This window comes from Callorhinus ursinus, unplaced genomic scaffold, assembly GCF_003265705.2.
Source record: "Callorhinus ursinus isolate GAN/ISIS: 27379988/994484 unplaced genomic scaffold, GSC_fseal_2.0 scaffold21, whole genome shotgun sequence".
Classification (NCBI taxonomy): Eukaryota; Metazoa; Chordata; class Mammalia; order Carnivora; family Otariidae; genus Callorhinus; species Callorhinus ursinus.
In genome coordinates, this window is record NW_027397083.1 from 14,337,339 (window position 1) to 14,363,982 (window position 26,644).

At 44.6% G+C, this 26,644-nt stretch overlaps 1 protein-coding gene across 8 annotated transcripts in view; it reads left to right on the top strand.

Annotated features, from left to right (window-relative positions):
* Positions 1-26,644, top strand: part of SLC1A2 (solute carrier family 1 member 2) — a 143,143-nt gene that overhangs the window by 96,636 nt on the left and 19,863 nt on the right. For 7 of the 8 annotated variants that reach the window (XM_073904761.1, XM_073904764.1, XM_073904760.1 and 4 more), the window contains exons 6-9: positions 3,713-3,839; positions 12,365-12,598; positions 17,754-17,948; positions 21,507-21,641. In XM_073904761.1, the coding sequence (XP_073760862.1) occupies positions 3,713-3,839; positions 12,365-12,598; positions 17,754-17,948; positions 21,507-21,641 (691 nt within the window). The remainder of the gene's footprint in view (positions 1-3,712; positions 3,840-12,364; positions 12,599-17,753; positions 17,949-21,506; positions 21,642-26,644) is intronic. The other variant, XM_073904766.1, reaches the window with a different exon arrangement.

Below are 26,644 nucleotides of genomic sequence, written 5' to 3' on the forward strand. Positions count from 1 at the left end.
CAAGCTTTATTTGTAAAGTGGGGATGGATTGCATTTCTCTTGTAGATCATTCTGAGTATTAAATGAGATTGCACCTGTGGGGCACAGTGGCCTATGCTGCGTGCTCTGTTGGTGCAAGCTACGGTCGCTATCCAAGGTGGATGGAGAGTGGGGGAGCTCAATAAGAAAACAGCCCGCAGGGGATGCAGACTCCCATCATGTGGGTGACTCCCGTTTGCTCAGTTTACTCCCCATCCACTCCCTGGGGCCACTCTCCAACATACCCCACACCCACTGTTACACTGATGTCCCCTACACAAGAAAGAAGGACATTTGGCCCTAAGCTCGGAGAAACAAGGAAGCTGGGCAGGAGAAATAGATGGATCCATGCAAGCAAGGTTTCTAAGGACTTGAGGGAGAGCTGGTTAGAAGGGGATCAGCTCAGTGGCCCTTCCACTTTGCCATCTAGGAGATCAAATGCCCTTGTCTCCTTAGTAGGGTTGTCGGATAAAGTACTGGATGCCCAGTTAAGGGTGAATTCCAGATGAACAACAAATGATTTTTTTTAGTGTAGGGTATGTCCCAAATATTGCACGGGATGTACTTATGCTAAAATGAAATATATTCATTGTTTATCTGAAATTCACATTTTAACTGGGTATCCTGTTTGTTTGTTTGTTTGTTTGTTTGTTCTAAACTTGATAACCTGACACCTACCTTACACAGAATGATTGAGAGAAAGAGGCAGAGAAGAAGGATTGTCGAGGCACTGAAAAGCAGAAGCTTCAGTGAGGGATCTTCTTAGTTTGGCCTGGCAGGAAACAGGTTGAGTGAGTGAGAGGGTGGGAGGAGATAAGCTGACTGGTTTGGCAGGCAATGGAAGATCAATAGATATTGTTGACAGTCAGTGTGAGGTGACAGGAGGAAGGAGAGAGGACAAAGCGGGTCAGTTCCTCTGGGGAGAGCTTGTAAATATCCTCAGCATCCACCCCGGATCTGCCCCTCTTCACCCACTGCCCAGATATGTGTGAACTTTCAGGACCTTCCCAACCATACTCTGTCTCCGAAGCCCCAGGGCCAAAGTGAGCCCACAGTCTTCTACATACTCTGGAGGAGGTTAAGCACATGAAGAATGAGGCCAAAACTTTGGGGTGAATCATTCAGAAGACTTTCATGGTCCGTTTCTGGATTCTCAGTGGATTCTGGGAAGTCATGTTGACCCTGGGCTGCACTGGGAGTTTCAACACAGCTCACTACTCTCACAGCCCCAATGACCAAGTATAAGGGGGCTTTGTTCAAGCAAAATGCCCCAGTTCCAGTAAGTGGTTGTAGTGAGGCATCATTGACAGAGGGAAATGACATGGAAGCTGGACATGGGTGGGCAGCTGCAGACTGAGCTCTGGAAAGCCAAAGGAAGTTAGACTGTTGAGAAACTTCCCATGTACAAATCCCTTGGTCTTCTAAGGGTGGAGAAGGTGACTTCCCCCCCCCCATCCCCACCCGCCCCACCGCCTTTGGAAAGTCCCAATGATCAAGTATTGCAATAAGTGAAGATAAAACTTTGGTTCTGGCCTCTTTCTTCTTGAAGCACTCATTTTTCTCCCCAGTAACCTCCAAACTGCTTCTGAGCTCTACTGTAACCCCAACCATTAAATCAATTCCCGGAAGAGTTTGCTCCTTCCAGCGTCTCTCTCTCGTAGTGATAGATGTAGCCCAGTTTCTGCTGACTCCGCAAGGGGATCTTTTTTATGCCAGCTCTTTGAGACTTTGAGACCTTGAGAGTTTTCTCTTAAAATCTCCAAATGGAATTAACTAGGTAATACTAGCTCTTCTCAGCCAGAATGTTCACAGATTATTTCTCACCACACACCTAGCAAACTCCTCTCCATGGACTTGAGAGAAGGGCTTGGGAATAGCCCGAATTTGGTTCCATACATGATGGCAGAGCTAGGCCACTCTTCCCTGGTCACTAATTTTCACTAAGCCTCTGTCTCTGTGGCCAATAATTCACTTGTAAGGCACTTGCCAGTCTTTCTGGCTGAGAGCTGAAAAGGAGAAATATTCACTACCAGGGATTAACAATCCTGAGTGCAGGTGCTGGGTTCTTTTTGCCAAAGAGAGAGAGGATCCAGTGAAGGATAGTTGAACAATCTGAGTTGGTGTGGGGAAGTGAGTGGTTTTTGGGGAGCTAGGAAAAGGGTAAAGTTAGAGGTTAAGAGAGAAAGAATTTCTCCCTAAAAGAATCAAATCATCATGCTATAATTTGCCCAGAATAACTCAAGACTCTAGCCATAACTAGACACAGTAGGAAACCGGATGTACTAGAGAGGACTGGCAACTAGGCCTGCCAAACTGGGATAGGGCAGGTGTAGGGAAGAGGAAGGAAGGAGAGGGTATAGACGATGGGCCATACTGCATTTCAGAGAAAATGTCAGATGGGCAAGCAAGGTCCTGTGGCCAGGGGCACAGTAGCATTGATTGACAGTTCATGCAAGTAGTCAGAATTGGAGTCCCAGGATTGACAATCATGGGTCAGGAGTGGGGTAGGGGCACATAGTGATTGGTAATCAGAAATCCAGACAGGCAGCAATGGGGATGTCTGTAAGCCATGTAGTGGCTCAGTCCCTGGGTGGGGCTCGTGAGACTTCAGGCTGAGGGTGAGACTCTGAGGACAAGAATGGGAAGGAATAGTAGGGGGAGAGGATCTTCTGGGGAAAGAGAAGCCAAGCCCAGCTTGGAGGAGCCAAGGTATATGGCAGCTTTCCAGGACAGGTACTCAGATGGAGGGAATGAGGCAAAGACAACACAGAGATAAGACCCAAGTTTGGGTGTTAGAGCTGGTTCAGGACCGAGTGCAGTTTGATGGAGACAGAGCTCCTCACATCCTTCCAGCCTGGGGATAGGATTGACCCTAGAGACTGTGGTGGGGCTGGATTTAGACGGAAGTCCAGTGATGTCAAGTGAAGGGAGAAGGGGGCTGAGGGGCTAGAAAGTTACAAAGTCTATATTCTGCCTTTATGATACTGCAAAAAAAAAAATGCTGTAAAAAAGGAAGCATTCTTACCATTTTGACCATGAAAAGAATGATGAAGAATTAATAAATAATAGGTTAAATCCAAATGAATTGGGTCAGTTGGGGTTTCCCAACTGTTTTGGATTTCTCATTGCTTTCCATTTGACTTCAGCGTTGTTCCTCCTTCTCACGTTAGGCATATAACAGTAGAAAAATACTTTTATGCTCAGGATTTTCCTGCAGTGAAACATACCAGCTATGCATGAATTTGGGTTAACACCAAACTAACATAGACATAACCCTGGCAGAGATTTTATTGGCTAATTGGTCTCTGCAGCTCTAATGTGGGCTCCAAAGTTTGCACGATAATCCCCAAGTCCCAACAAGCCTTCCTTCGTTAATCTATGTACTATGGAATCTGCTTACCCAAGACTTCATAAGTGAGGAGGAGAGAGAAGAGAGTCCTTTTGAGTTTGGAATGAAACGGAATTCATTTTCTTCAAGGCACTAACACCGCTGACAGTTCAACTTGCTCTTGTGGGAAATGTTAAGGGATGCCATAATTATCCGGGAGAAAGGTATTTTCCATGTGAAATCAAATGCCTAATTCACAGGGCAACAGGCAAGTGAGAAGGTGGCTCCCTGTGTCGGGAATGGTGAAAGAGGAAGAAACACATATTTTGTAATCTGTCCTTCTGTGTAATGTGATTCACCCAACAGGTCTGATAGGGTTTTTCATTGCTTTTGGCATCGCCATGGGGAAGATGGGAGAGCAGGCCAAGCTGATGGTGGAATTCTTCAACATTTTGAATGAGATTGTAATGAAGTTAGTGATCATGATCATGTGGTAAGTGGTCTTGTTCTTACTTCAGCGTGTTGGGGGGGGGTGGTCCAAAGGGGGGATCCTCGGAAGATAACGGAGCCTTCCTAGCAGGAGAGAGTGGGTGGCCATGGACCAAGCAAAGGGCTCTCCAGAAAGACTTTGAGAAAGGGATGAAAATCTCTTTTTGGGAGCTTCCCCTGGAAAATGGGTTGGAAAACTATGGCCCATCCTCAGACCAGATCCTTTCTGCTACTCATTGAGTGGCCTACAAGAGTGGGTTTTATATTTTTATGTTGCTGGACAAAAAATCAAAAGAGTAATAATATTTCACAGACATGAAAATAATATGAAATTCACATTCAGGGCCCATAGATGAAGTTTTATTGGCACACAGCCACTCCCATTCATTCACATATTGTCTAGGGTTGCTTTGTGCTAAATGGCAGAGTTGAGTAGTTCTGACCAAGACTGTGTAGCCTGCAAAGACTGAAGTGTTTACTATTTGACCCTTCACATAAAAAGTTTGCCAATTCCTGCCAGTGGGAACACAAAAACAACAACAAAAATTAAAAAGAGGGACAAGCGGGAAAAATCAACTAGTAATACTGAAGCTGAGCAGTACCAGGAAATGCTAAGTCCAAGATCCCAGGAATGATATGGCCTGACCCAGGGTGTGTGGAAGGACCGCTACTCTGATATTCTCGTGTCCAAAAGCAATGTATCGGAGACTCGTGACTCAGACAGAAGCAAAAAGAGGCAGTTTTCAGGCCATGCAAGTGAAAATGAAATCACAGAGGACACATTAAAATTATAAGTACTCTTAGAAATGGGGCTACACCCTCTAGTTGTATAGAATTGAAGACTGTGGTCCAGAGTCACTAAATCTTGATTTTATAACAATATCATGATCATTATAATAATAAAAGCTATCAATTATTGATTTCCCTTTATCTGTGAAGAGCCATGATAATTGCTTAATACTTATCTGTTATAATCCCAGTCATCCTGCAAAGATGGCATCGTGCTCTCATTTTCCAGAAAAGGCAACTAAAGTGTATTGAGTTGAATTAATTTGCTTAAGATTATATACCTAGGGGGGAGAAGAGCTGGAGTTTCCATTGATTTTGCAATCCTTGATGCATAGGTGGGTGGCTTTTTTGTTTGAATTATCTAAGCAATACCGTCTCTACTTCAATTCCTGTGTGTTTATGGTCAGTGGTTCTGAACTCTAGGACAGCCCAGGAGAGCATGAGTGTCCATTCCTTCATAAAGGAAACTGTACCACCTTCAGAACCTTCCAGTGCCCCATATCTCTCAAATGGAAAGATTTTACATGCGTCTGTTCCAGAGCTCTATGATGGTCTGGTATGCCTGCCTAGAAAAAAAGAAAACCATTATTAGACCAAACGACATCTGTGTCCTATCTGTCACAGGAATTCTGGACTACAAATTCCCTGTCTCTGTGTGCTCCCATCCTACCCACCTTCCCCAGTCCTCGTCTGATCTTCTTTTACTTCTATGTGGTGCCTTCCACTAAAATTCTACCTTCTTTTTCTCTTCTTCCTTTCCTTGGCCCCTACTCCCACTTTACAAGGGCAAAAATCTGTTTTTGACTTATTTTTTATTTCCATTTTATTTTTATTTTATTGTGATGTGCTGGTAGAAATTCTTCCTCAAACCACAGGAGTGAGTAGGCTAGCTGAAGGGTCTCAGATCCAGAAGATGTCCCTCATGATTTCATGAACCATATTTACTAGACTTGGCTTGTTCAGATCATTTCTTTGTTGTACTTTTAAAACATGGATAGGATGCTGGTAACAGGCAATCCTAGGTTTCTGAATATTTCTTTTTTATGAAAATTTAAAGTCACACACAATGTGATGCTCTAAAAAATATGTTTAGAGTCTTTTAGATCCATCTGTGCTTGCTGAGAATTTAATAGATGATGATGCATAAAGTAGCATATGCCTATTGGTAGTATACATTAGGATCTGCCCTGGACTCCTAGAATTTTTAGCAGAATGAGCATCCTTGCTCTAAAAATGCAGTTCATATTTCTGTATTATGCCAATGATGTGGGCAATGTCATTTCTACTGAGCCCATGAAGAAAAGGAATCTAGGAGATGAGATGAATCATGGGATGAAGGGTGTGCTCACTTCTCCACAGAGATGAAGGGTGTGGATCAAGGTTTCCTATTCATTGAAACCAAAACTCCTAAAGATTTAGCATCAAATCCCAGGAGATACAGAGCAATTGTGAGTCAGGGATAAGGCCTATAGAAGGATTTCTGACAGCCGTTCAGTTACCTCATCTAGACAGTCAGGAGGGTGTTCTATGACATGAGATGTCATTTCTACACATTTCTTTCATTCTTTAGCTGCCCCGTCAGCATTGGATAATGATGTGTGTGGGAAGGTTTTGGGTAAAACAGTCAATTACTCTTTAACTGACCCCCTCACAGCTTAAATGATCACTTCTTTTGGATTCTTCTCTGTGTGGTAGTAAGAATAGTAGAATAGCAAAATAGAACATTGCAGAGATGACTATTATTCTAATAATGATTATTACTAAATTATAACTTAGGGTCAGGAAATCCTTGCTATGTGCTCAGTACTACCTCTTTTATTGTACTGTACCTAATTATTACTGAGGAGCTAATTAGTATTATCATAATTATCATTAAATCGTAACTAAGATTTGCCAAATTCCTGCTGTATGCTTAATACTGTTCCAGTTGCTTTACATGCATTAACTGACTCATTTGTCTGGATAATACCTAGCAGAAATGGGTAGTTTTGTTAGCCCCATTTTCCAGATGTGAAAACTTAGCACAGAGGTTAACTTGCCCAGTGTTACACAGCCTAAGTAATGGGAGTTGTGCAGTGCCTTATTAACTAATTAATTAATTGTACAGTGCCTTATTCAACTTCTGTCTGACTTCACACTGGAGTGAATCCAGGTTCCTCCGGTTACTAACTGTGTGGCTCTAGGCGAGTTAGATACATTCTAAACCCCACATTCTGATCTGAATGGATTGATCATAGAATCAACAGCCTAGGGTTGCTGTGACAATTGAATGAAATTGTGACCAACAGTTACAAAGCTTTACTCATGTGCTGGGACCTGCCTAAACACTTTCTATGAACCAGTATTATCATTGTTGTTATTTTGTGATTACCATTACTGTTATGAATTCAATCCATAGCCTTTGTTTCTCTGTGTTCATGGATTCTTTGAGAAGTCTAAAAGGCCCTCTGATTCACACACACAAAAAAAGAGAGAGAGAGAGAGAGAGAGAGAGAAAAACCCTTAATTTCAGTGTGATTTTCATATCCTCATTTTTTGCAAATTTCTTTAAAACATTTTTTCAAAATCTGAAAATCTAAACAGAAAGTAAAACTTTGCATAATCTCACCACTATAGAAACACAAAGTGAGAAGTGAGATCTCTGCTCACTCTTTCAATTTTCTCTGCCTGTTAACCCAACACCACCACCGTCCAGCCATCCAACCATCCAACCATCCAACCATCCAACCATCCAACCATCCAACCATCCATCCATCCATCCAACCATCCATCCATCCAGTCATCTTTCTATCATCCATCCATCCATCCATCTGGTCATCTTTCTGTCATCCATCCATCCATCCATCCGGTCATCTTTCTATCATCCATCCATCCATCCATCCCATCATCCATTATCCATCCATCCATCCAGCTGTCCATCCATCCATACAATCATCCATCCATAATCCATCCATCATCCATCCTTTCACTCCACAAACATTTTTTGAGTCCCTCTTCTATGCCAATAGCGATTTTATGTGCTAGTGATATAATGGTGAATAAGACAGAGAAAAATTCTTGCCCTCATGGAGCCTACATTCTATTGAAAAGAGAGAAAGAATAAAAGGAAGCAAGTAAGAATTCAGATGGTAATCAGTGCTACAAAGTCAGTAACCAGGACAGTGAGACTGAGAGTGACGGGGGATGGAAGTATGGCTTGGACTCTATCCAGAGGATCCAGGAGGGCTGTCTGGGGAAGACCTGAGGAATGAAAGGAGGTAGCTCCATGAAGAACCGACAGGAGAATTTTCCAGAGGGAGGAAACAGCAAGTGAAGTGTTTTCAAGGGTCAGAATGAAGATCTGGAGTAGCTGCAATGTGGTTGGCTGGTGAGGGAGTGGAAAGCTGTGACGTTGGAGAGGTGGGTAAGAGGCAGATCTCATAGGGCCTTGCAGGCTACCATGATGAGTTGGGGTTTATTGACTTGCAAAAGGAAGTCCCTGGGGGGCTACAAGCCTGGAGGCTCTACATACTGATTTTTACTCTATCCTGATTGAAAGTTCTAATCCACACATAGTAACTCTCAGTGAAGTCACTCCTTGGATAGCCAGAACACCTGTCTCTAAGTGAACTGGGAAAAATGGAGATTTGTGTTACTTTTTGAGCCTGAACACAGACAACACCTTTAAGTAACTCTTGGAATGTATGTTTAGCTCTTTATTGACAGACTCTTCCATTTCTTAGTTCTCTTGGGATCTATCCCAAACTGGCAGGCTAGCGTTGCTATTGGAAACCAATAGCAGTGTGGGATAGAACCAGAGCGCCTTTATGGCAAGACTGAGAAAGTCCCTCAACTAATCTCCACCTAAGTGTCTGATCCACCCTCTGTCCTGTGACTCAAAGTCCTGAATTAATTACTTTAATGCGTGAAGACTAAAGGTCTTGAATCAGTTGCAGCTAACATAAGTGGTTTCCAAAGGCTTACCAAGTGATATCTGCATTTCATCAGTTGTAGAGCAGATTTTATCCCTTCAAACACTGGTTTCCAAACACATCAGGAATTACCTGGGAAACTTGTTTAAAATATAAATGCCCCCTAGGTCAGCTCCAGGAAAATTCTAACTCAGTAGATATGTGGTGGGTCTGGGGAATCCACGTTGTTACCAAGCAGGCCAGGTTGATTCTGAAGCTGGTGTCTATGAATGCACAGAGACACTGAGGTCTGGGTATGTTAAATTCTGTGTATGAGTTTTTGTTGGTAGAGTGGAGAGCAGTCTTGGGAAAGGCAACTTGGTGGGAGGGAACCTGAAGATGACAAGCACAGAGGTACCGAGTGGATGGAAGCAAGAATGGATGATGCAACAGGAAGAAAAAGACTTGACAGGCCAGTCCTCGATTAATCAGTGGCTTTGACCACAGTGCCCAGAGCTGCAGATACAAGTAGCCTAAGGACAGTCTAGAAGGTATTCTCTCTCCCTGCCCTGCAGTCATGCTCTTCTAATTTAGAAATGGGTGCAGTGATTCCTGGGTACCATTTGGCTTCAGGAGCTTACTGGAACCCTCTCTTCATGCACTTTGGCTTATGGCTTCGATTGTTTGCTTCAACTCAGAAACTTTGCATGGTAACCTTGAATCTTGGGCGTTTGTCCTTTTCGTTTCCGTGGAGTGTCATTTTCAATGAGATAATTATATAGAAACCCAGGAGCTCAGAAGCTCCAGTTCCTGAGAGGAAGCATAAGCTACTCATTTTGAAAACAGGTTCAGGGAAGTAATGGCCCTAAAAGGCACCATGGACAATAAAGGCTCTTTCCTTGTCTGAATTAATGCTCATTCTCGTTCTGGAGACCAAGATGTTTGGGTTAACTAAGGTCCCTGCTTGCCATGTTTATTTACCCTGACACTCTACCTTCTGGCCTTTGAGTAACACTCTCCACTGACAGTGGAAACTCATATTTCTCCCAGCAAGCTGAGTGTCCTGGAGGTAACATGTTTCCTCTCTCTGATTCATTTGGCTCTGGCTCAAATGGGTTCTCCAGGGGGACTGGATAGCTGGTCTTGCTTGGCAAAGAGCCTTGAAAATACTTTTTCTCCATTCTGCAAGTTGCGTTTCCAGAAGAGCAGGAAAATTGAATGGCGCCCAGAACAGCTCATAGTTGTGTTTTTCTGGACATCTTTAAGGGTGGTTGGTACTTGGAAAAGAATTGATCTCTTGGCTTATGAAGATAAATGCTTGTTGGCTTTATGGGAAGGTGTATTATACTCATTGCTTACAACCTCCTGCCACAAAGACTTGGCCCCTGAGACAACCCCACTGATCTAGGAGATGTGACCATGGGCACACCAGGAGAGTGTAAAATGGTGAGAAAGCCAAGGGTTTAAGGACATAGCTCCCTAATGCCTGTGGAAACAGCCCTCAGACATTGCCAACCTTCAAAGACATGGAGGCTACAGGCTGGATACTCATCAGGGAAGAGAGTTATTCTAAGGTTTTCACTAAGTCTTATCATTTACAAATCAGCTCTTTCAGAAGGTTCCTCTTGACAAAGTATTTTGCTCATAAAAACATCTGCCATTGGGTGACGGTAGTCTATGAGCTGGTTTAGAAAGCCACATTAACTCAGACTTGGCTCTTTAAGCATGGTGGGGGAGAGGACATGGTGTACATGTGTGACCACAGGATTCCTTCGTCAGCAGTCAGAATGGTGCTGACAGGGACGGGCGTGGGACTTTGACAGTGCATACATATGCATGCTCAAAAATGCAATCCTTGCAGCAATCCCATGAAGTTGGAGTTAGCCTAAGCCTCGACTTGCACATCTATAAAACGGGATTAAGTCACTACAGGGTCATGTAGCTGTTAAGTGGCTGGACAAGCTCCATGTCTTATGTAATTGTGTATATAACTCTCCTCTACCCACCTCTTTTTTTTTTTTAAGATTTTATTTATTTATTTGACAGAGATGGGGAGAGAGAGAGAGAGAGAGAGAGAGAACAAACACAAGCAGGGGGAGCTGTAGGCAGAAGGAGAGGGAAAAGCAGGCTCCCGGCTGAGCAGGGAGCCCAACGCAGGGCTCAATCCCAGGACCCTGGGATCAGGACCTGAGCCAAAGGCAGACGCTTAACCGACTGAGCCACCCAGGAACCTCTACCCACATCTTTTCTTTACCCGGGAAAGGGCTTGCTTGCTTCAGGCACAATTGCAAAAAACAAAAACAAACAGACAAAAAACAACCAGCAAATCTGGCTTAGGTGTCTGTCTCCCTTTGCTGACTCCCTTACCCCAGCTGGGGGCCTTATTTTGGGACTTCATTTCCCCCAGTCTTTTTCTCAAATAAGTTCATAATTCTTACTAAGGTATCAACTTCCCCACAAACGTTTTCATTTCAGTCGGAAGGTGTCGCAGGCTGAACAAGTTTATGCTCCAACACTACCAGATGGGGCAATAAAAAAAGGATGTTGCCCAACATGGGAAAAACACACTCAAGAGGAGAGAGAGCACAATTAGTGCCCTCACGAGCGAGGACAGCAGTAAACCGTTTCCAAAGTCCCGATCAAACAATAACAAGATGGAAGCATGAAAGGAGTTTACGTAGAATAAATCGGTATATGGGAAACTGTCGGCCTATGTATAAAGAGCTCCGATTGCTCATTAAAGGAAAGTGGTTTGGGGCGCCTGGGTGGCTCAGTCGTTAAGCGTCTGCCTTCAGCTCAGGTCATGATCCCAGGGTCCTGGGATCGAGCCCCGCATCGGGCTCCCTGCTCGGCGGGAAGCCTGCTTCTCCCTCTCCCATTCCCCCTGCTTGTGTTCCCTCTCTCGCTGTGTCTCTGTCTGTCAAATAAATAAATCTTTAAAAAAAAAAAAAAAGGAAAGTGGTTTGGCTGGGTAAGGGGAAAACAACCCTTGGACAGTCACAGGTGCTGAGACTGTTCTCCTACTTCCTTGCTTTGTGGTCTTGGACTGGTCTTAACTTTTCTGAACCTCAATTTCCTCATTTGCCAAATAAGAATAATGATACCTTGATTTCAGGGTTGTGGTAAAAATGAAATGAGGTGATGTATGCAGAGGTCTTACTGTATTGCCTGAGACACAGGGCAGGGTAGCCAGCATTCCTGGTAGAGTAAGTACGGAAAGAAATTCTTTCAGACGTAGAAGTAATAAAACCACATCTCTCTAAATGGACTCTCTGGCTCAGAGGGTTTTCTTGTTTTGGTAGGTCTCTCTCTGTCTCTCTTTGTCTCTGTCTCTGTCTCTGTCTCTCTCATATTTTAATAAATTTCCTATTGTCTAAGGCAAAAACAAAGCAAATTCACCAACACCAGCTTATAGCTGCATGAAACGCTAATGAGCTTTCTGGGAAGCTCAAAATGGATTCCCAGTTTTCAAGGATGGAGTTGGGGGGAACAGGGAAGCCAAACAAGATTCTTGAAGCATCTGTGCCTCTCAAGCTTGGTGCTTACTTGGGAGATGGTAAAGCAAGTGTCTGCTATTCCTGAAAATCACCTGAGCAACAGGGCTCACCTTTGGATTTTTCATCAGAGCAGAGGCCCCCAGATCCACTGAACAGATTTCAGATTGTGCGGTTAGTCTGAAGTGAAGAACAGCTGTCAAATCTCGAGGACTTCCTCCAGCAAAACTCTTGGTACAGAAATGCGAAGGGTTTTCCTCAGGTTGTGGTACATGTAAGGCCCAGATATAAGTTGTGAATTCTATAAGGATCTCTTCAATGTTTTTTTGTTTTTGTTTTTCTTTTATGTTTTTCAGGTACTCTCCCCTGGGTATCGCCTGCCTAATTTGTGGAAAGATCATTGCAATCAAGGACTTAGAAGTGGTTGCTAGGCAACTGGGGATGTACATGATCACGGTGATTGTGGGCCTCATCATCCATGGGGGCATCTTTCTCCCCTTGATTTACTTTGTAGTCACCAGGAAAAACCCTTTCTCCTTTTTTGCTGGCATTTTCCAAGCTTGGATCACTGCCCTGGGTACTGCTTCCAGGTAGAGAATACAAGAAATCACCTTTCTTTCTCTCTGCTCATTCCTTTCCCCTCTCTGCCACTTCCTCTTTGCAAAACCCTTTCACCATAAAGTTCAATGAGAATGTTTTTCATGTATTATTAAAGTATTTCTGAAAAAGGTAAATGCTTTGGATTTTTGGCTCCTAGGAACTTAAGAGCTTTCTGATGAACATGTTTGCTGATAGGTAACGGTCCTGGAAATACCTCATATTAAATTTCCCAGACGAGGGGCGCCTGGGTGACTCGGTTGGTTAAGCGGCCGCCTTTGGCTCGGGTCGTGATCCTGGGGTCCTGGGATCGAGCCCCACATCTGGCTCCCTGCTCGGCGGACAGCCTGCTTCTCCCTCTCCCTCTGCCTGCCACTCTGCCTACTTGTGCTGTCTCTCTATCTCTCTGTCAAATAAATAAATAAAATCTTAAAAAGAAAAATTTCCCAGATGAAAGCATGCTGTTAATCTGCATGCCTAATTCACCATATCTAGCATTCGTTTCATTTTAAAATGTTTCCCAAAAAGATATGACAGGATGGTAAGCTATTTAAGAAATTCTCCCACCTGTGATTTGAAAAATGCTATCACAAAATACCGCTCTGTTGGAGTTGTTTTTCAAAAGTAGAAAAAGTGAGATTTTTCATGGTAAATGTGTTAGGTCAGATTAAAAAAAAAAAAAACAAAAAAACCAGAAGTCAGTCAAGTCTGTGACCTCTGCATGAACCTCTAGTGGACCATTTTGCCCCATTGATTTTGAGAAAATCAGGTTGGCACTGATTCAACTTGACATTGACTGAGAGTCCGTTCCTTCTTCATTAACTAAGTTGCCAGGCATCTGAAGCCAATGAGGACTGAAGAGATACGCAGAGGGGGGAAAATTTTTTTTTGTGGATATCTTCTTGGACTGAATTTAGCAAAAACAAACAAACAAAAACAAGTACATAAGAAACACGTGGCAATTCAGAATTTCAAAGATTAAAAGAGTTTTATTGTTTCAGCCTGCCCTAGTCATTGGTATTTCTGCATAAAACTAAGGGTCATGAAACTAAGACCAAGGTCATGAAGCAGATGGCGGGAAGGCGAGCAAACTCTGCAGCCCCTAGCTCAGCATCGTCTCTGGAATCATAGGTAGCGGGTCCTTGTTGTTGAGCCTGTGACCATGCTTTGTGAGTGAGGTGCCCACCCTGTGACACAGCAAGACAGCGGTCCCAAGGCTACTGAGCAGGCAGTCAGCTTTTCCTTAAGTGACCCAACAGGCCAATAGGGGTGACCACCTGAGAAACCAAATTTGTATTTCCATCTTGCACATCAATGAGATTTTGGTACTAGTAGAATATGGGATTTCAGAAGATGCTAAAAATATATATAATCCCGGGGATCTAGACCCTGCGTTTAGTTTCCCAAGATGAAAGGAAACACCCCGAAATTTCCTTTTTCCTTCTTGGTCTTACAGATTTCATATGGTTAAGTATCTCTATCCATAAAGATCCCCCTCTCTTTGGAGAAAAAGTAAATCTTTTTTTCCCCCCAAAACAATCATGTTTAGTTTTATATTTGTTTTCTGGTTATGAGCGTGGTGTTTGCCCATTGTGAAAAAATTCAGACAGTGAATAAAGTTTCGAAGAAGAAAATGAACATCACCAGTTCTTCTGTTGCCCAGGGACAATTAGTAGTAATCCTTTTAGTTAATAGTTCTATATTTTTCCAATGTGTACTATGTATAGATGTTGTAAACTGCTATTTTTCATTGGTCAACATATTATAAAAGTTCTGCCAATTTATATCTTCCTACTGTTTTTAAATGGCATAATAATACACTGTGGGTGCTACAGTACAACCCCACCTCCACCCTGTGATGTACGTATAAAGCGTGTTTACTAAGTAGGACTGTGACAAGCATCCTTATAAATACATCTGTACAGGCTTGTCCAATGATCCCCTCAGGATAAATTTATAGAAGTGGAATTTCTGAGTCCAATGGTAAGCACACTAACTGTGTGAAAACATACCACCAGCTTGCTGCTCAGAAAAGTCCTTTAGTTTATGTCCCCACTAACTGGGTGTGCGAGGCTGCCTTTTCCCACCTACTCACCAGCACTGGATATTATCAGTCACTTTAATACTTTCCAATCTTATTGTTGAAAAATGATCTCCTTGATTTTGCATTTCTTTAATTACTAGTGAGGGGAAACATCTCTTTGCCGCCTTTTTTTTTTTTTAAGACTTTATTTATTTATTTGACAGAGAGAGACAGAAGAGCACAAGCAGAGGGAATGGCAGAGGGAGAGGGAGAAGCAGGCTCTGCACTGAGCAGGGAGTCCGATGGGGGCCTTGATCCCAGGACCCTGTGATCATGACCTGAGCCGAAGGCAGATACTTAACCATCTGAGCCACCCAGGCATCCTCTCTTTGCCTTCTTATTGACCATCCTCCCCTCCTCTCCCCAACCCTGTGAATTGTTTGTGATGGTCATTTCCTGTTGGGTAATTTGCCCATTCCTGATTGTCTTTAACTCTCTTCATGTATAAAAATATTAACTCATGTGTCCCATGTTGTGAATGATGTTCCTTTCCACTTGACACTTATCTTGAAAATTTGCATTGCTTTTTGTCCCTAGATGTTTTTAATTTGCGTATCATCAAAGTTGTCAGCATTTTCATTTAGTATTTGGAATTTTGATTTTTTTCTCAGGAACATCACCACCAAAAATGATAAAATATTACTTTCATTTTCTTCCAATACCTTTGTGGTTTTGATCTTTAAATCTTCCAAAAATATTATTATCTTTCCTTTGAATGTCTAGACAGTTATCCTAGTACCTTTAATTAGACAAGGTAGATCCCAAAGGCATATGGATGGCCCAAGTTCATATTTAAATCAGACAAATGCTTGGGTTGTCTGGCCAAGATAACCCAAATGCTAGACCCATTTTTCCTCCTCACCCTGTATTTCAAGCGACTTTAGTCGTCGGTTAAACTGTGGCTTTTGCCGGGATGTGGAATTTCATTTTTTAAAAGAAAACACACTTAAGGAAAAATTTGTGGCATGAGTCACATACTAAGAACTAACTCTGCCATTATGACCAGAGGGAAAAAACACAAAGCCCCAGTACAGCCAGCTAACTATTCTTTCTACCTCCTTGGACCCCAACTGAAGGGGGAGTGGAAGGGACTGACTCCCTTTTCTCAACAGGCTGGTGTCAGGGAGGATTGATGGAAGGGGCTAGCCTGGGACACACCTCTCTGCATCCTGCTGACATCAGTCCATGCTGTTGAAACTACTCTGGAAAAAGACAAAAAGAAGACTGTCAAGTATCTGCTAGTTATTATGCAATATTTGAAAACTGTCATTAGGTCGCTGAGGCAGGAGCCAAAGAAACAATGTCAGAATGTTGGATGGGCAGGAAAGAGTTAAAATTCTTAAGTCCCAGGTTGGATTGGTTGGGTATCTATGATTTTGAGAATATTTTCATGATTTACCAATTATTTTCTCCAGTCTATTTAATTGTCCGAAGACCTCTTGATGACATTGTGGGAAAAGTGGATGCAATAATAAAAATCAACATATTCCAGTCCTCCCAGAAGTGTGCTCAGATTCATACCATTTAGAATCCCGGCCACCAACCACAGCTGCCATTTCAGACAAGTTACGGCATCCTGCCAACCCTTCAAAGGGGTCCAAAGAAAGGGTAGCGTGGGGGAGTCTCATTAAAACATCTGGTACAGCCAACCAGGTACAAGGTACAAGAGGTCTCCAAACATTCATTTCCTCTACCTAAGACCAAGGAAGAGGCATGAGACCCCTGACCTGAAATCACAAAGAATGTTCCCGTAAGATGACTCTGGCTTCCCTAAGGTTATTATTAGGAACCTATGGGTCAGTGATTTAAGAAGATGCAGAACTTAGGTGACCCTAAGTTTAGAGCTTCTGGTTTCTGTTTCTGAGTAGGCCCTGGAATCTGCATCCTCAGTAGCTTCTCTGAAGCTGATGGCTCTCTCCCACTCTCTGAGAAACTGAGACCTCTGGCAAGTGTCTATGTTAAGCTTGGCGGGAGCCCTAATTCTGACTAGTAGAAGGAGGGAACCATTACTAAGGCTGTCAACACATGATAGAAAAAAGTATGTCTGCACCCAATTCACTTTGCTAAGGTTTGAACAGAAAAAAGCCCCCAAAAGCAAAACACAAAACAAAACATTCAAACCCCAAAGAGAATGGATCACAAAGCACTCACATGGCAGTTTGGGTGTTCTACATTTCTTTCCATATTACTTAAATTTTGAAGCCAATCCACTTACTCTCTCATGAGCCTCTCTCCACATGGAAATAATATTTTGGCTGTCAGCAACACTTATCCTTACAGGTCTTCTAATTTAGAAGACACACGAACATGTCAGGGGTTCTGGCCTTCGAGGCTGGGTCATGTGGTCATGAATTCCTGTCCCAGACTTGGGATGAGTTGGGGTGGAGTCACTCTATCCATATTGGGTCTTTGATTAGCTACAGAGCACGTGCTTTTTGCTCTATGTTGTTGCAAAGACAGTACAGTTGGCCAGTGACCATGTATCAGGGAGTTAGACTGTCTGTGAGGGTCCCTAGTGAATTGCTAGAAGCTCAGGTTCAGGCTAAATGGTGTTTAACATGTTTGTCCAGCATTCTCAAAATTAGCTCAGGGCAATTCCCAGAAACTGGATGCAGCCCCTGTAGTCATCTTGTTGGAAAGTGTTTCTAGCATGAAATTATGGGTCATTCAAAAATTCCCCATTCCATTTCACTGTTGACAGCTCATTGTTTTCTGACACTTTTTTTTTTTTGCAGCTCAATTAATGTGGGCAATCAAATGGTCTTTAATATTTAATGCAAGAGGGAAACACTGATCAAAGGAAAAAGGATTTAAAGCTCTAAGTAGATCTCAAAAACCAGAGCCAACAAAAAGAGTTTGCTGCCTATGAGCATCTTAATAAGATTGAACTTGAAACTCCAAACAGCTGGTCTTTAATTTGGCTCCAGACACTGCTTTTTGCATGTCACATTGCTTGATTGGAACAAAAGAACAAACACTTTGTGGTGGCATTTCGGTTTGTGTTTTGTCCTGCTTCTCTAAAGTGGACATAAACTCTTGTCTCTCTTTCTCTCTTGGTTCCCTAGTGCCGGAACTTTGCCTGTTACCTTCCGTTGCCTGGAAGAAAATCTGGGAATCGATAAGCGCGTGACCAGATTTGTCCTCCCGGTTGGAGCAACCATCAACATGGACGGTACAGCCCTTTATGAAGCGGTGGCCGCCATCTTTATTGCCCAGATGAACGGTGTTATCCTGGATGGAGGCCAGATTGTGACTGTGAGGTGAGTGGAGTGTGGATTGGGGAGGCACTGAAATGGCCTTTTGCCCTACCCCCTTCCACACTAACTCCATTTGATGGGGCCACTTGAATTTCAGGTCCCCTGGTGGAAGAATGATGAAGAAAATAACACAGAAGAGGAGTTATTGGCAGTCTCAAGGGGAAAATATTGTGACAGGAAAGAAGCAGGCTCATACTTAGGCCTGCTGTTTGTATTGCACATGTGAAATTGCTTTGGAAATTTGGTATTATTTGATTTTTAACAATCCCGTGATGTTGCAAGGCAGTTATTTCTATGCCCATTTAATAGATGAGGAGGCACAGGCTTCCAGGGGCAGGGTAGTTTGTGCAAGGCTGCCGTGTTAATGAGCCAGGAGGGTTGTAGCTGGGGCTGACAGCGGCTGACTCTGGATCCACTTTTCCTTTCATTAAAATATGTTCCCTTCAGCATTTCAGAGGGTCATGGCAGAAATGATGAAATACTGGAAGGAAGAGATTTCTCAATACAACACAAACCATTTTATTACAACGAAATCACAAATATAGATCCATACGTTTTACTAAACCTATTTTTGCCATATGTATTCATCCTTTAAGAAATTTAGGAAGAATGCTTTCCCAAGAGATCATTAAAAATACATTGTTTCTCCATAAACTTAAAGATCATACTTACTTGCTTATACTAATTTATCGAATCCTTACAACCACCCCGTGAGGTATGTACTTGTCTTAGCTCAGGCTGCCGTAACAGAATACCACAGACCAGGGGTATTGATTTCTCACAGTTCTGGACGCTGGGAAGTGCGAGATGAACGTGCTGGCAAATTCAGTTCCTAGTGACTGTCCTCTTCCTGGCTAGTGTTCCCCTTCTTGCTGTTTGCTCGCCTGGCCTTTTCTTCGGTGTGTGCAGAGAGAGTGAACAAGCTCTTGAAGGTCTCCTCTGATAAGAGGACTAATCCCATCATGAGGCCACCACACTCATGGTGTACTTACCTGCCCACCCCCGCACCGACCCCCTGAAGGCCCTGCCTCCAAACACCATCACATTGGAGATTAGGGCTTCAACAAATGAATTTGATAGGGAGGATACAACTCAGTCCATAGCTGTGCTATAGGGGAGCCTCAGTTTCCTCACTGGTACACTGGGGACATTCTAGGGGGTTGGGAGTATTGTACCTGGGACATAATCACCTGTCAACAAATGTTAGCTACTAGTAGTATTGCTATTAGTGATGCTCAATAAAATTCAGTACTTCTAGAATATGAGGGAAAAATGTGACAGTGATGTAGTGAGTGCCATGATGTCACCCAGGGGAAAACATGCTTCGGACCCTGGGTATCCCACCTTCTAAGTCACATCGTCAGGGAATGCATGTGAGACTACCAACCTCTTTTGCTTTAAAACTCAGAGATGGACGAAAGATGAAACCCCTTCTTTTGAAGCCAAGGAAGGTGATTTCTGGTCCCTGAATTCTTGGCCTCGATGGTAACCCCACTTCCCATTGAGTTCACACCATTAGATGAAAACTTAAGAGACGAGAGGATGGACCGGGGACCCATGATCGGGATTGATTAATTCAGTGTTGGAGGGATCAGGGGCGGGGAGCATCAGGCCCGCAGAGCATCGCAATCACACAGATGACTATTCTGATCCCAGCAGACAACGGCCGAGCTGTTTGACCCTAAGTTTCTCCATCTGTCCAACTCGTGATTTCCCCCATGGAAAGCAGATACAACCGCATGTACCTTGCAGGGTTACTGTGAGGCTCTGCCGTGACAATGTGTGTGTAATACTCTGTACGGCATCCCAGAAGCAGGCTAGAGAAGTGAGCCAGGGAGCGGAAGGATGGGAAAAGTGGAAAGGGATGGAGAGAGGGAGAGGCGATCATTGCCCCGAGAAGCTGTTACAGGACTCACCCGGACCCTCCGCCCGTGGCAGGGTGAGGCTATAAATTGGGATGAAGGAAGAGTGGGAGGACCAACTGCTAAGAAGAACTCTCTTGATAGGCTTTTGTCTCACACAGCCCAGGGGGGACCAGACCATGTGGCCACAGTGCAAAGGGATGTGTAAGAATGACTCATAACAGAAGCAACTGATGTTGTAAATAAAACGGCTGAGGCCATGACCGTTGGAACTTGGGAAGTTCCCCTTTCCTGGTGCTCTATCCATGTCAGGGAAATGGCTGAGAATTCCCACCTTCCAACCCTTGGGGCTTTAGGGAAGTTTTTCTTGCAAAGCAGCCTAATCCTGCCCAGATTTCCTGATAAGAATAACAATTCACATTTACTGGGGGGTTGCAAGGTGCCAGGTCTCTTCTGTGTGCTTTTTATTTATTAGCTCCGGATGACCCTTTCTTAAAGATAAGGAAATCATGGCACAAAGAGGTTAAGTAAGTTGCTCAAAGTCATGTGGTTAATAAGCGACAGAGCTGGGATTCTAAACCAGGTTGTTCCATTCCATAATCTTCACTGATACCCACTATGTACTATCACCTCCTATGACCCAGAAGGATCCAAGAAAAATGGAGTTCTTTAAGCCTTAACACCAGCTTTACGTTGATGGGGGCAGGGGAATAGTGCAGATGGGTTTTGTCAATCCCACCTAGGCGAGGTGTCCAGATGGTGACAGGTCTGTATGTGGAAGGATGGCAGTATGGAAAGACCAGTGCAAACTATAGAACCTCGTAGGGACTTCCTGTCTTCATACATAAGATTAGGTAAATTCAGGTCCCTCCAGATGGTAAGACCCAGGATTCTGTGCTTGGTCACAACAACGATCTGGGCTCAGTTAAACCAGTTTGGGAGCCCTCTGCTGGACCGCAGAGACCCCCTGGTGTCTAGACAGGGCACTTGAACCCTAGATTAAACCCTCTTCCAGAGACAACTTCAAAATGGTGTTGGGTGTGCCCTTGGCATTGCAAATGATGAGAGGCTTCAGAAAGAAAACCTCCTGTTATTTCATTATCTTTCCCTGGCGCCTTCTTTCTGAATAATGTATTTTCCAGTCCATGGTGAAATGTCCAGGCGTCTGAAGCTTAATGTCATTTGGAATCTGTTGATTTGTTCCCCTGATGTCCACTCAATCGGGTCTGGATATTTGCTATTCTGAGTTCTCATGTTAACATTGGCAGTGGCTTCCTCAGACTCTTGCCACGGAGTCCAGATGTCTCTGGGGCTCACAGAGACATAAAAGCGTAAGCAGAAATGAATGCAGTGGTATTCCCATGGGAGGATTAGGGTGATTTGTTTTCCTTCTTTATTATTTCCTTGCCTGCTTGAGAGCCACACTTACCTTCGTTGAGCCCTGTGATATATTAGGCTAATTGGCTCTCCTGCTGAGGCTAAGGCTCTAATCCACGAATTTATAAACTTCCACCGCAGTTGAGTAGAATCCAAAGAGACCCTAATTCCTGGGTCTCTTCACTCTGGATTTCTCTGTTCTTTGAGAAACAAAAGAAATTTTATGACTGCTGGGAAAATTGAAGCTTACAGTTGCCTGCCAGGGATGGTTTTGCCAAGTCCTCTTTCTCTTCCCCTGACCTGGTCTTCTCTGTTCGCTCAGCCTCACGGCCACGCTGGCGAGCGTGGGTGCAGCCAGTATCCCCAGTGCGGGCCTCGTCACCATGCTCCTCATCCTGACGGCTGTGGGCCTGCCGACGGAGGACATCAGCCTGCTGGTGGCCGTGGACTGGCTGCTGTAAGTGCTTGCCCAGGGGGCTCTGCTGGGGACGTGAGTCCTGCCTCCCTGGGCTGGACAAGATGCAAGGTTGCAGCCCAGGTCTTCGCAAATCCCCATGACAACTTCTTCCCTCCCTCCCTCCTTCTCTCTAACATTTACTGAGTGCCTCATTGGGAACCGAAGGCAAAAAAGGCATCCCGAGGACCTCCCAGTCTAGTGGAGGCATCAGATAAATTACAAAACAAAGTTAAAAGCATAGCAATAAGGAACCCACTGCTGATGCATGTGGGGGAATCTCAGGACATTATGCTGAATGAACGAAGCACAAAGGAGTGTGCGTGGTATGATCCCGTTTATATGAAGCTGCAGGAAAAGGCAATATAATCTTAGCAACAGAAAGAGATCAGTGGTTGCTTGGGCCTGGATGGGTGAAAAGACTCATTGGGAAGGGGCACAAGGAAATCGTTAGGGGTGGTAGAAATGTTTCATAGGCACAGGTATGCACAGGTATCTACATTGTCAAAACTCATCAAACCATGCACTTATCACGGGTACATTTTATTGTATGTTTATTATACTAGACTAAAAAATATCTTGCATAGGGGCACCTGGGTGGCACAGTCAGGTGAGTGGCTGACACTTGGCTCACATCATGATCTCAGGGTCCTGGGATCGAGGCCCATGTCAGGCTCTGTGCTCAGTGGGGAGTTTGCTTGAGATTCTCTCTCCCTCTCTCTCTGCCTCTCCAGCTACTCACTCATGCCTGGGCTCTCTTTCTCTCTCTCTCTTGCTCTTGCTCTAAAATAAATAAATCTTAAAAAAAAATGTAGCATGCACATAAAAGATAGTGATGGAAAGAGGCACCCGTCCCAGTCTAGGATAGAAGGGCGGAATGGAGGAATCAGGCAATAATGAACATGGCAACTGAATTTGCATGGGCACCATGTGCCAGCCACTGCACCAAGCATTTTACATCTTCCCCTTTCTAACAACCCTGAAGGTTTGGTATTATTGCTTTTGGTGTATAGATGAGGAAACTGAGGTGACTTGAGAGTGAAGAGAGATTTGACTCCAGTTTGGCTTGGTTTGGGAGGCGACTGCATTCTTCATCAGGGCCATATTCAAGCTTCTGAAGGCAGTGATTGCTGAGCTGAATCATAACCAGTAGGTAGACGTAGGTGGAAGGGGAAACAGGGCATTCCAGGCAGGACAAGGCCCGCCTGTGCAAAGGCACTGAGGCAGCAAACAGTGTGGGATTTAGTAATACTGGAGCACAGAGTGGGAGGCAGGGACTGGTGAAAAGTGGGACAAAAGGGATAGCCTGCACGGCCATGCGGAGAAGTTTGAACTTGACTGTGTCCACATAGCCCAGCTACCTTTCCCAGTATATTTACCAGTGAAGGGCATTTTCATAATGTAGGACACTTGCCCATTCACAGGGCAAGTCTAGCCAGATGGTCCCCGGTAGCGAGATGGGAATCGATCCTTGCTAAGGGCCCACTCGGTCTCTGATATTCTGTGGGGTATACACTGATGCCTCCTGTCCAGTCTTGGAGCTAAGCAATAGGGGCTAGGAGATGCTATTGGGTTCAATGTCAGGGGCACAGAGGTCCAAGGCCAAAGTGCCCGCACATTTTTTAAAACTGCTCCACATGGCAGTGGCAATATTTCTGACATCTATCATCATAGATTTTAAGAGCCAGAAGCCATCTTTAATGCCCTTGAGTTTCCTGCATCTAAAACAACAGTTCCTTCCCCTTACCTTCACCCTTCCAAAGGGAGAAACATGCACATGACTAAAGGGAAGGACATCTGGTGAGCTAGAAGGAAGACTGACCTCTCCACAGAGCTTGCCTGCTGTTAAGGTTTAGGTTAGAACATAGAAGTGGCTCCCCGGACATAATCTCTACTCCTCAGAAGGGCTACAGGGAAGGTCATGGATCTTCCTGACTGGCTCTTTCATCACCAGAGAAATGCTCCGAAAATACCTTTAGTGGGAAGGTGAAGGGTAAGCGAAATAGCCTCTTCTCTGTCTCTGCTAGTCTCTCTCAGGGGGTGGTGGTGGGTCCTCCATGCTAGCTCGGTTGTTCTGGGAGCCTGTGCTGGCCCCCAGGGCAGGCTTTCTCACGACGTCTGTTCCGACAAGGCAGTCATGGCGGCTGAGATTTGGCGGTGGTTTATGGGGGGAAGGATTGGGAGGGAATGGGATGAAGGAGACAAAGGAGTGGGGTGGGCTTTGGTGGGGAAGAGGACGAAAGGGAAATGAGGGCATTGGCAATAGTTCAAGGTCAGTAAGAGCTCGATACATGTGCGCTAAATTTCACCACAGGTTGCCGTATGATGACCAGGGGCCTTTCCACACAGGAAGAAAGACAGAGGAAGCTATTGAAATGAAATGTGCTTCCCCTGTGACTTTTGCTTCCTGAGTCCTCTGCCTCTTGGCTCCTTGAACCCCCCCCCAAAACGGTGTTATTGTGGAGCTACTCTTGTCTGTGTGTCTACATTACCTCGTCTCTTCTTGGGCTTGTTTCTGAGGCCTAAAATCCACCATTCGAGATCAAGCTTTTTTATAAATGATCATTATAGAGACAGCCTCCCTTCATGATCATGCAAATGCCTCTCTTTGAGTGAAAAAAAAATGCACTAATATCATTTGGAAATGAAAAAGGGAGCTGGTACTTGGTGGATACCGTCATGTTCTTTACATCTGGTAATGATTAATCCCCAAAGGGCCCTAAGGAGTGTTTCCCAGATGAGGAAACTGGGAATCAGAAAATTTAAGTGTCTTGCCTGTGGGCACAAGAGAGCTTGGGTGGTCAGGTCAGGATGCTTTACCCGACCCGACACAGCTTCCTACTTACAACCAAGCAGATCTAGCAGTGGGCAGAAGCTCAGTGAGAGGTGCTCAGTCAGAAAGGTTTTAGGGAAGACAGACCTATTAGGGTCACCCCTGGTTCTACAGACTAACCAGGGAATTTTCTGTTTGACCTGTTTTTTTCCTCCTCCAAGATTAAAACAAAACAACAGAAAAAGCCTAAATGGGGACAAATGGGGTACAATCAAGGTCTCCGCTACTCTGAGAATTCAAGCCCTCCAGCTCCAGTGGGTCAACCATTGTGGGCCCTGGGCTTCTTGGCAGTCATTTGCTTCCAAGCCTGTTGGATGAGAGTCATTTCGTGAAACATCCAAGACCCTGCCTACTTCTGACCTAAATGTTAGTGAATGGAATAGGAGGGCTGGGTCCTCCCCATCACCCCACACCAGCGCTCACATGTTCATATTTGCGCAGAGATCATGGTGTCCTAACTCCAGGGTGGGAACGTGCCAGCAGAAGGGAGTTGGCTGAACCCAAAGAGGGTGATACATTTGGATTAACTATATTGATGAAACTGTATGTGAGAAAACTCAATCCCAGGCTGGCCCTGGAAAGGAAGGAACAGATGAAGAGCTGTCCTCTGGTTCTGGGGTCGGATCTCAGGTGCGGGGGGCCCCGTGTGCCCAGAGAAAGGAAAGCAAACAGTCAGGAGCCCTGGATCTGAGCTCTGCACTTACTCTTTGTAGGACTTTGAGCAAGTTACTCTCTGGACTTCAGCTCTGTCATGTGAACACTGGGAATAATGACTTGTCAGCTTAAAAGCAGAGTCTAGACCCCATGCCCTTGAGTGCCCTACTGGTTTTAAGACTTGGACTAAGATTCTGCTGGTGATGGATGTTTGTATACAAATAAGCCTGAATGTTCCTTTTAAGAAGAGAAGAAAAAGGGAGGGTAGAGGATCCTGGGAAAATGTGCGTAGGGGTCTGTAGCTAGGTCAGATCTGCTTTGAATTAGTAATGGTGGCACATTCTTTCTCACCAGCAAGTGGAGCTCTGGAAACACGCTCTTGGTCATGGGCTCCGTGGCCATCGGGTACCCATCACAGTGTGAATGGGGTTAGGGGGAAGAGTTGACACAGAGGTGCAGGGGGAGTCTCGCCATTCCCTAGGAAAATATTCGGTTGGGGGAAAGCAGAGAAAAAGAAAAGGTGAGGGTTTTTTTGTTTTGTTTTGTTTTTTGTTTTTTTCCTCTCCAGGCAAAGCTTGTAAGCTCTCATAACTCTAGCAATTTTTCAATTTAAAATCAAACAAAGCCTGCAGTGACATTTAACGTGCCACAGTGTTTGCCAACTGCTGGAGACCAGCCAGCCTCATTACTGCCCGCCAAGCCCTGGATGCTTCTCAACGGGCAGGCTTGGCCACTCTGTAAATGTCATGGTGAAAACCAAGATTCTGGGCCCTGAAAAATGCCGGAGTCCTCGGACACCGGATGGGCGGGGCTGGTAAAACCAGAACCTTCCCCAGGGCCCAAGAAGCCCTTTGTGTCAGGAATTCTCGGCAGATATTTATGAGACCTCTCTGACACCCCTCTTTCTTGGAAGGAAGCAGGATGGAGTGAAAACAGGGAGCCAGTACCAGGAAGAGGTAATAAATAACCGGGTCTGGCCACAGGTGGCAAAAGGAAAGCCAAAATACAGTGAAACCCAAGTGGATCTGTGACCCATTTATTATATAAGACTGCTGGTAAGATCGTTTCTGGGGATACATTTACTAGCTGGGGGATAGAGCTGAAATGGGAACTTACTAGGAAGACTTTACGGCCTCCTTCCTGCGGGAGGAGCTCTGAAGCTCCCTGTTAGCCTCCCTCCTTGGAGGGAATAGAGCCCAGTGATTCTCAAGCTTGAGCATGCGCCAAAATCTCCTGGAGATTCAGTGGGTCTGGGATGGGGACCAAGAATTGACATTCACCAGTGATGCTGAGGATGCATGCCAGGAACCTCGCTTCCAGAAACCATGGATTAGAGATAGGGAAGGGGGAATAGGAGTCCCTGGTTGTGGGTATATCAGCACCTCGATTCTTTTTCAAGCAGGGCTTGAACTCACAACCCTGAGATCAAGACCTGAGCTGAAATCAAGAGTCGGATACTTAACTGACTGAGCCACCCAGGCGCCCCTCGGTTCTTTTCTGAACACCAGTTGGCAGTTGA